Source organism: Schistocerca serialis, chromosome 12, assembly GCF_023864345.2.
Source record: "Schistocerca serialis cubense isolate TAMUIC-IGC-003099 chromosome 12, iqSchSeri2.2, whole genome shotgun sequence".
NCBI classification, from domain to species: Eukaryota; Metazoa; Arthropoda; class Insecta; order Orthoptera; family Acrididae; genus Schistocerca; species Schistocerca serialis.
In genome coordinates this window covers 76,733,026-76,742,898 of record NC_064649.1, presented here as the reverse complement: position 1 = coordinate 76,742,898, position 9,873 = coordinate 76,733,026, and the positions used below count along the sequence as shown (strand labels likewise).

Below are 9,873 nucleotides of genomic sequence, written 5' to 3'. Positions count from 1 at the left end.
TACCCTCCGCCACGCACCGTATGGTGGCTTGCAGAGTACGTATGTACATGTAGTTGTATTGTGAAGGCTATGTCAGTCATTCTTCCCGCACTCCAACAAGTGAATGACACGGGAAGTAACCCTAATACGTGGCACAATGAAAAGTACCCTCCGCCACGCTCTTCACAGTGGTTTGCAGACTGTAGATTTAGGTGTAGGTCTAGAGGAGACACCTGCCCAGACCTCGGTGGTTAAGTAGTTGGAGAGGCGGAGTAGTACAGAGTACCCTCCGCCACGCACCTTACGGTGGCTTGCAGAGTATGTATGTACATGTAGTTGTATTGCGAAGGCTATGTTTGTCATTCTTCCCGCGCTCCAACAAGTGAATGACAGGGGAAGTAACCCTAATACGTGGCACAATGAAAAGTACCCTCCGCCACGCTCTTCACAGTGGTTTGCAGACTGTAGATTTAGGTGTAGGTCTAGAGAAGACACCTGCACAGAGCTAGGTGGTTAAGTAGTTGGAGAGGCGGAGCGCATCAGCATGAAGTGCGACCCTGTCCCCCCTCCCCACCCCTACGCCCCTCCCCCCCCCCCCCCGCCCCCGCGGACACCGGGCTAGCTAGCTGCCGCGTCCTCCCTGCCGCCTTCCATCACGTGCGCGCCCGAAGAGGCGGGTGCGAGGTTTTTGCTTATCGCCGTAGCGACGGACGACTATCGATCGAGGTATCGTTCGCGTCGCCGCTCCTACTGTGTCTCCCTGGGGGAGTATTAGCGGCGGAGGCGGCAGTGGCGGCGGCGGGGGCGGAGGGGGTGGTGGAGTTTGGGGCGGTGAAGTGGCAAGCAGCCGGGGGCGAAGGCGCTGCCACCGGCTGATGCACAGCTGCCGGCGGAACGACGTCTCTCTCTATATATACAAGTGTTTAGCGCACAATTTACCATCTCTAACTACGTTTTCCTTCGCCGTACAATTTTGTACCATCCTGTATTCCACCCAATTCGAATCAATAACAGCTACCAGCAAGAGTAAATAATATGTAGTTATCCTCGGAGTAGTGAAGCAGTCCTCCGGTCCAGAGTGTATACCAGTTAGGTTCCTCTCAGAGCATGCTGATGCAGTAGCTCCATACTTAACAATCATATACATCTACATCTACATGGATACTCTGCAAATCACATTTAAATGCCTGGCAGAGGGTTCATCGAACCACCTTCACAATTTTCTATTATTCCAATCTCATACGGGAGAGAGTGTCACAGAAATGATACAGCATTTCGGGTGGAAATAATTAAAAGAAAGGAGTTTTTCGTTGCGACGAGATCTTCTCACGAAATTTCAATCACCAACTTACTCCTCCGAATGCGAAAGTATTTTGTTGACACCGATCTACAGAGGGAGGAACGATCACCACGATAAAATAAGGGAAATCAGAGCTCGTACGGAAATATATATGTGTTCATTCTTTCTGCGCGCTATACGAGATTGGAATAACAGAAAATTGTGAAGGTGGTTCGATGAACCCTCTGCCAGGCACTTAAATGTGATTTGCAGAGTATCCATGTAGATGTAGATATATCCGTGGAAAGAATGAACACCTATATCTTTCCGTACGAGCTCTGATTTTCCTTATTTTATCGTGGTGATCGTTCCTCCCTATGCAGGTCGGCGTCAACAAAATATTTTCGCTTTGGGAGGAGAAAGTTGGTGATTGGAATTTCGTGAGGAGATTCCGTCGCAATGAAAAACGCCGTTCTTTTAATGATGTCCAGCCCAAATCCTGTATTGTTTCAGTGACACTCTCTCCCATATTTCGCGATAATACAAAACGTTCTGCCCTTCTTTGAACTTTGTCGCCGGCCGCGGTGGTCTAGCGGTTCTAGGCGCTGAGTCCGGAACCGCGGGACTGCTACGGTCGCAGGTTCGAATCCTGCCTCGGGCATGGATGTGTGTGATGTCCTTAGGTTAGTTAGGTTTAAGTAGTTCTAAGTTCTAGGGGACTGATGACCACAGATGTTAAGTCCCATAGCGCTCAGAGCCATTTGAACCATTTTGAACACCGCGCAGCAGTATTCTAAAAGAGGACGGACAAGCGAAGTGTAGGCAGTCTCCTTAGTAGACCTGTTACATTTCGCAAGAGTCCTTGCAAATAAAACACAATCTTTGATTATGTGTTCCTTCGAATTTAAGTTATCCGTAATTGTAATTCCTAGGTATTTAGTTGAATTATAGCCTTTAGATTAAACTGATTTATCGTGTAACCTATCTTTAACTGATTCCTTTTAGCACTTATGTGGATGACCTCACTCTTTTTATTATTTAGGGTTAACTGCCAAGTTTCGCACCATTCAGACAGCGTTTCTAAATCGTTTTGCAATTTCTTTTAATCTTCTGATGACTTTATTAGTCAATAAACGACAGCGTCATCTGCAAACAATCTAAGACGGCTGCTCAAATTGTGTCCCATATCGTTTATATAGATAAGGAACAGCAAAAGGCCTATAACACTACCTATGGGAACGCCAGATACCACTTCTGTTTTACACAATGACTTTCCGTCAGTTACTACGAACTGTGACCTCTCTGACGGGAAGCCACAAACCCAGTCACATTACTGAGACGATATTCCATAAGCACGCAATTTCACTATAAGCCGCTTGTGTGGTACAGTATCGAAAGACTTCCTGAAATCCAGAAATACGGAATCTATCTGAAATCCCTTGGCAATAGCACTCAACACTTTATGCGAATAAAGAGCTAGTTGTGTTTCACAAGAAGGGTATTTCCAACCCCACGTTGACTTTTTGTCAATAGACCGTTTCCTTCGAGGTAGTTCATAATGTTCCAACACAATTTATGATCCAGAATCCTGCTGCATATCGACGTTAACGACATCGGCCTGTAATTTAGTGGATTGCTCCTACTACCTTCCTTGAATATTGGTGTAACCTGTGCAATTTTCCAGTCTTTGGGTACGGATCTTTCGTCGAGCGAACGGTTGGATTAGATTGTTAAGTATGGAGCTATTGCATCAGCATACTCTGAAAGGAACCTAATTGGTATACAGTCTAGACCAGAAGACTTGCTTTTATTAAGTGATTTAAGTTGCTTCACTACTCCGAGGATATTTACTTCTACGTTTCTCATGTTGGCGGGCTGTTCTTGATTCGAATTCTGGAATATTTACTTCGTCTTCTCTTGTGAAGGCATTTCGAAAGAAAATGGTTCAAATGGCTCAGAGCACTATGGGACTCAACATCTGAGGTCATAAGTCCCCTAGAACTATTTAAACCTAACTAACCTAAGGGCATCACACACATCCATGCCCGAGGCAGGATTCGAACCTGCTACCGTAGCGGTCGCGTGGTTCCAGACTGAAGCGCCTAGAACCGCTCGGCCACTTCGGCCGGCATTTCGGAAGACTGTGTTTAGTAACTCTGCTTTGGCAGCATTGTCTATGATAGTATCTCCATTGCTATCGCCCAGAGAAGGCATTGATCGTTTCTTGCCGCTAACATACTTCACATACTACCAGACTGTCTTCGGATTTTCTTCCAGTTCCAAATGGTTCAAATAACTCTGAGCACTATGGGACTTAACATCTGACGTCGTCAGTCCCCTAGAACTTAGAACTACTTAAACCTAACTAACCTGAGGACATAACACACATCCTTGCCCGAGGCAGGATTCGAACCTGCGACCGTAGCGGTTGCGCGGTTACCGACTGAAGTGCCTAGAACCGCTCGGCCCCAACGGCCGGCTTTTCTCCCAGGTTTCGAGACGAAGTTTCGTTGTGGAAACTGTCATAAGCATATCGCATTGAAGTCCGCGCTAAATCCCGAGCTTCTGCAAAATATTGCAATCTTGGGAATTTTGCGTCTTTTTAAATGTGGCATGTCTGTTTCGTTGTTTCTGCAACAGTGTTCTGAGCCGTTTTGTGTACCAAGGAGGATCAGCTCCGACGTTTATTTTTGGAGGATTTGGGGGTTACAATATTCAGTCTCGCTACGACAACCCTTTGTTCACTAATACCTGCGTCCGTTTTGATGCTCATTGTTAACTCAGGGTTATTTGTTGTTAAAAGGTCAAGTGTGTTTTCACAACCGGTCGGTTGACGAAAAATCCGTACCTAAAGACTGGAAGTTGCACAGGTCACCACAATATTCAAGAAAGACAATCCACTCATTTACAGGCCCTTATCATAACGTCGATATGCAGCAGAATTTTGGAACATATATTGTTTTCCAATATTATGAATTAACTCGAAGAGAACTGTCTATTGACGCATAGTCAACACATATTTAGAAAACATCGTTCTTGTGAAAAACAACTAGCTCTTTACACACAAAGTGTTGAGTGCTGTTGATAAGGGATTTCAAACTGTCTCAGTATTTTTAGATTTCCAGAAGACTTTTTCAACACTGTACCTCACAAGTGACTGCTGTTACTTACCTATGTAGACGATTTGGGAGATAATATGAGCAACCATCTTAGGTTCTTCGCAGATGATGCTGTCGTTCATCAAAACAAATTGCAAAACGATTTAGAAAAGATATCTGTATGGTATGAAAATTCGCAGTTTATCCTAAATAATGAAAAGTGTGAGGTCATCCACTTAAACATCGTTCACAAGATAAATTAATCAAATCCGAAATACCTACGAATTACGATTATTAACAACTTAAATTGAAAAGTAAGCAAAGAAAACGTTGTAGGGGAAGGCGAACCAAAGACTGCGATTTACGAACGTTGGGACTTTAATAGTGGCAACTATTTATTTACAGCTCGTACAAAATAGATACGCGTTTCAAAGTTTTACTGACCTTCAAAGTAGTCACCAGCATTGCGTATAAACCGTTGCAAGCGATGTGGAAGTCGTAGGATACTCTTGGCAGTGCCAGTTGTGTTCGACAGTTCGAGCGGCGCGGCCTATTGCCCGACGAATTTTTAGCAGTTCTGGTACGAATGCTGTGAAGTGTTCAGTTTACAAATCGAGTTGAAATCAGGGGAGTGCAGTAGGTGGCATAGCACTCAGCAGCCCCATCAGTCAAAAAAATCAGTAACAGCTTGCACTGTACGTGCTTGAGCATTGTCCCGCAAAATGATGGTCAGGTCCTGCAGAAAGCGTCATCAGTTCTGTCTCTATGCTGTTCATTTTTAGAACAAAACCTACGACCAGCTTAGAGATACAAGTGAAGAACGAATAATACTACGCCGGTCACACGCCGAAAGATATTAGAATAAAATACTACGTGTTTTTTTTTCCAGTCTTCTGACTGGTTTGAAGCAGGCTGCCACAAATTCCTCTCCTGTGCCAACCTCTTCATCTCAGAGCAGAAATTCCAACCTGCGTCCTCAATTATTTGCTGTATATATTCCAAACTCTAACTTTCTCTACAGTTTTTACTCTGTGCAGCTGCCTGCAGTACCAAGCAAATTATTCCCTGATGTCTTAACAGATGTCCTACCATCCTGTCCCTCCTTCTTGTCAGTGTTTTCCATATATTTCTTTCCTCGCAGATTCTGCGCAGAATCTCCTCATAATTATAATTCCACCTAATTTTCACTATTTTTCTGTTGCACCACATCTCAAATGCACCGATTCTCCTTCGTACCGATTGTCCCACGATCCATGTTTCACTACGATACAATGCTGTTCTACAAACGTACATTCTCAGAAATTTCTTCCTCAAATTAAAGCCCATATTTGATATCTCTTAGCCAGGAATGCCCTCTTAGCCAGAGCTAGTCTGCTTCTGATGGGTAATTTTACTGCCTATGTAGCAGAACCCTTTAAGTTCATCCACTTCCTCACCATAATTTCTACTGCTACTCCTCATTACTTTGGTCTTTCTTCGATTTACTCTAATTTATGGGTCAAGTGGCTCTGAAAATTATGGGACTTAACATCTGACGTCATCAGTCCCCTAGGACTTAGAACTACTTAAACCTAACTAACGTAAGGACATCACACACATCCATGCCCGTGGCAGGATTCGAACCTGCGACCGTAGCGGTCGCGCGGTTCCAGACTGTAGCGCCTAGAACCGCTCGGCAACCCCGGCCGGCTTACTCTAATCTATATCCTACACTCAGTGGATCATTCCATTCAGCAGATCTTGTAATTCTTCTTCATATGCACTGAAGATAGCAATGGCATCATCGAATCTTATGTATCATATCCTTTCGCCTTCAATTTCAATTCCACTTTTTAACCTTTCTTTTATTTCCATCATTGCTTCTTCCATGTATAGATTTAACATCAGGGACGAAAGACTGTATCCATGTCTTGCATCCATTTTAATCGGAGCACTTCGTTCTGGCACAAACCATCAAGATAACTGCCAAATTTTGAGACACTCCTGATCTGGGCAAAACGAACAAAGAATTAGCTTCGCTTTAATAGAATTGGAATTCTCTTGCGGTGTTACTGGACGCGAGGCCCTGACTGGAATAGTTTTCGGTCGACTGGTTCTATCTGACAGCACCTCGGCGACGTGCGCATCGATCAAGATGAGATGGAAACGACCCCATCGGCAATCGAACGCTGGACACCAGGTTATAAAGGCAGCAACGCTAGTTGACCACCGGCTGCCGACTTCGCTCTGATATGGGGTATTCACAACTATTGCTGAAATTTTTCATTAGGAATAGATCCGCACCAGGTTTACCGGACAAAGCATTTACTTGGATAAAATCGTACACACGACCCGAGTTTCAGGATGTGAATCCCATCGTCAGGAGATTATATATATATATATATATATATATATATATATATATATATATATATATATATATATTACTGGTATGTCTTTCTCGTACGCATTCAAATATAACCTGATGTTTACATTCGAAGCGGCCTGTTAACGTTAAGGGGAGGTTTACAATCTTTTGGTTCAAAAAATCGATTTTTTTTTTTAAATTGCATTTTTGGATCCATAAAAGTGTTTCGAATCCACCGCTGAAACGGTTTTTCCGAATACGGAACGGAAATGTTTGTTATTCGCGATTGAACAAAAAAAAAAAAAAATGCACCTGCTTGAAATCTGACTTTTTCACGCAGCAGTTTTTTTCTTTCGGAGGATGAGTTATTGCGCGGTATGGTACCTTCAAATCTACCGAACCGATTGGCATGATTCTTTGTTTCCGATGAAGCTAAGTAAATTGTCTAGGAGATGTACCACTTTTATTCCGGTCCATCAACTATAAACATCTTTACTTGCCAACGAAATTGAACAATCGATGGAAAAACCCCTATTTTTTCAAATGGCCTCCATTTTGTTTCCTGTGGTCCAAACTGAGGTACAACTCGTAAAGAATCTTATATACTTCGCTAACGTCAACTCAATTTTGATTTCAGACGAGCCGGCTGACCTGTGACATACCGCGCGCGGAAGTCTACATCGAAATTTTGTTTTGTTCCGACGGCACTTCCGCCTTTGCTCTTCGACATTTCCGGTCGAAAAAATTCCAGTTTGTAGAGGAAATATCAATAAATATTTTCACTAAATTTGACATTGATATGTATAACACATCGTGAAAAAATAATTCTCAAAGAACATGCTTTTTTCGAGAAAAAGATAGTAAACCTCCCCTTACGTAATGTAGAATCCCTTTCTTGTCTTTCGTAGCGCCTGAAGATGATATTTACATCCTGAACCTCGGGTCGTGTTGTAAGTAGGCTGCTTAGGTTTTTAAATTGGTAACGCCACTTAGCGCTCTGTATGAAAATCACTGGCTGTGCTGTGTGCAGTTTGTGGCTGGTTGGCATTGTTGTAATATTCGCTATTGTAGTGTTGGGCAGTTGGCTGTTAACAGCGCGTAGCCCTTGCGCAGTTGGAGGTGAGCCGGCAGCAGTGGTGGATGTGGGGAGAGAGATGGCGGAGTTTTGAGAGCGGATGATCTTAACGTGTGTCCATCAGAGACAGTACATTTGTAAGACTGGATGTCATGAACTGCTATATATATTATGACTTTTGAACACTTTTAAGGTAAATACATTAAATACATTGTTTGTTCTCTATCAAAATCTTTCATTTGCTAACTATGCCTATCAGTAGTTAGTGCCTTCAGTAGTTTGAATCTTTTATTTAGCTGGCAGTAGTGGCGCTCGCTGTATTGCAGTAGTTCGAGTAACGAAGATTTTTGTGAGGTATGAATTCATGAAAGGTATAGGTTATTGTTAGTCAGGACCATTCTTTTGTAGGGATTACTGAAAGTCAGATTGCGTTGCGCTAAAAATATTGTGTGTCAGTTTAGTGTTGATCAGAATAGGTAAAGAGCGAAATGTGTGAGTACGTTCAGTTTTGCTCAGCTGTTTGAAAATCAAATAACGTAAGGGGTTTATCAGCACAGTCATTCTAAATTTTTCTAAGTGGACGTTTCAGTGTGTACGGTTTTTTACTCCGGCGGGAGAACCCCCCCACCCCAATCTGCAGTGCTTGTGGCGCCCAGATTACTGTCCGCCACATTTTACTTGACTGTCCTTTATTGTCTGACCAGAGGGCGGTGGTTTCCTTGCGACCGGATTTTCCCTCTATATTGCAAGACGAGGCAACGACTGTGGTTATGGTCTTACGGTTTTGTGTCCTGTCCAATGTGTTGCCTCGGATTTTAGGGAGAGGATTTTAATGTGCTACTGGGTGACTTTTACCCAGGTTTTAGGTAGGAGGTCCGCCAGTCACGATTACCTACTTGTTTCACTTCGATTTCTGTTCTCTTTTCCTTGTGTTTCCTTTTCCTTTTTAGTGTGTTTCTTCTCCTCTTGTTTTGCGTCTGTATGTGAGGATTTGTAACTGCGTCAGGTCTGTGTCTTTTAGCCGTCTCCTTGTTCGCTGTCCGTCTTCGTGCCTTTACCGCATGTGTTCCTGTTTCTATGCGTTTGGGCGCTGATGACGACGTGGTTTAGCGCCCGAAAACCACACACACACACACACACACACACACACACACACACACACACACACACTTATCCAAATGAAGGACTTGTCAAGTACGACCGGAGAAAAACAAAGTGTACATTAAATAGATTCTGATCAAAAGGGGAAGGTGAAGTGTTTATGGTTTAAATGGCTCTGAGCACTATGCGACTTAACTTCTGAGGTCATCAGTTGCCTAGAACTTAGAACTAGGTAAACCTAACTAACCTAAGGACATCACACACATCCATGCCCGAGGGAGGAGTCGAACCTGCGACCGTAGCGGTCGCTCGGTTCCAGAGTGTAGCGCCTAGAATCGCTCGGCCACTCCGACCGGCGAAGTGTTTATGGGAGCGCTATTATGGCAGTCACTGTTCCCGCACATACTGCCGAGCCATTAACCTCGGCAGTGTCGGCGTTGCGGTGCACAGCGCACAGTGTGCGGTCAGCCGCCCTGCTCAGCTGACAGGCGGCGGTGGCTCCAGACTCTCCAGAAGCTGTCCCAGCCGCGATATATTCTCCAGGCGGGGCCCGTTTACGTCCGGGCGCACACCGCTGCGTGCGCAAGTCGCCACCGTTGTCCGGGGCGGGCGAGGAATGTCGGGGCCTCGAGAAGAAGGGGGTGGTCTCTGGTGGGGGCGGCTGCGGGGGCGGCGGTCGCGCACGTGCAGGAAGTGACCGGCCGCGGAAGGAAGCGCCCATTAATAACCTCTGTCTCCAGTAAAAGGGGCGCCGGGACCGCCTCAAAAGAGTTAACCCGGCGCCGCGCAGATGTGTTTAGGAAGGAGCGGTGGGCCCCTCGCGGGGGCGGCGGGGGTGGAACCGGCCGGCCGGCCGCGTGATGTATGCCCTGCGGTCAGCCGCCGGCCGCCGTGTCCATTCCGGCGCCTTGTTTTTGCCGCACGCGACGGAGCTCATTAACGCCGGCGAGAAAGCGCGGGACCCGGGAAGGACCCTTGTGGGACCCCAGGCTGC

General features: G+C 45.1%; 1 protein-coding gene across 1 annotated transcript; it reads right to left on the bottom strand.

Moving 5' to 3' along the window:
- Positions 1-601: 601 nt before the first annotated feature.
- On the bottom strand, positions 602-9,600 carry LOC126427944 (uncharacterized). The gene is made up of 2 exons (XM_050089835.1): positions 9,286-9,600; positions 602-886 (listed from the first exon to the last, which is right to left on the bottom strand). The coding sequence occupies exons 1-2, from the start codon at positions 9,598-9,600 to the stop codon at positions 602-604; spliced, it is 600 nt and encodes a 199-aa protein (XP_049945792.1).
- Positions 9,601-9,873: the final 273 nt, after the last annotated feature.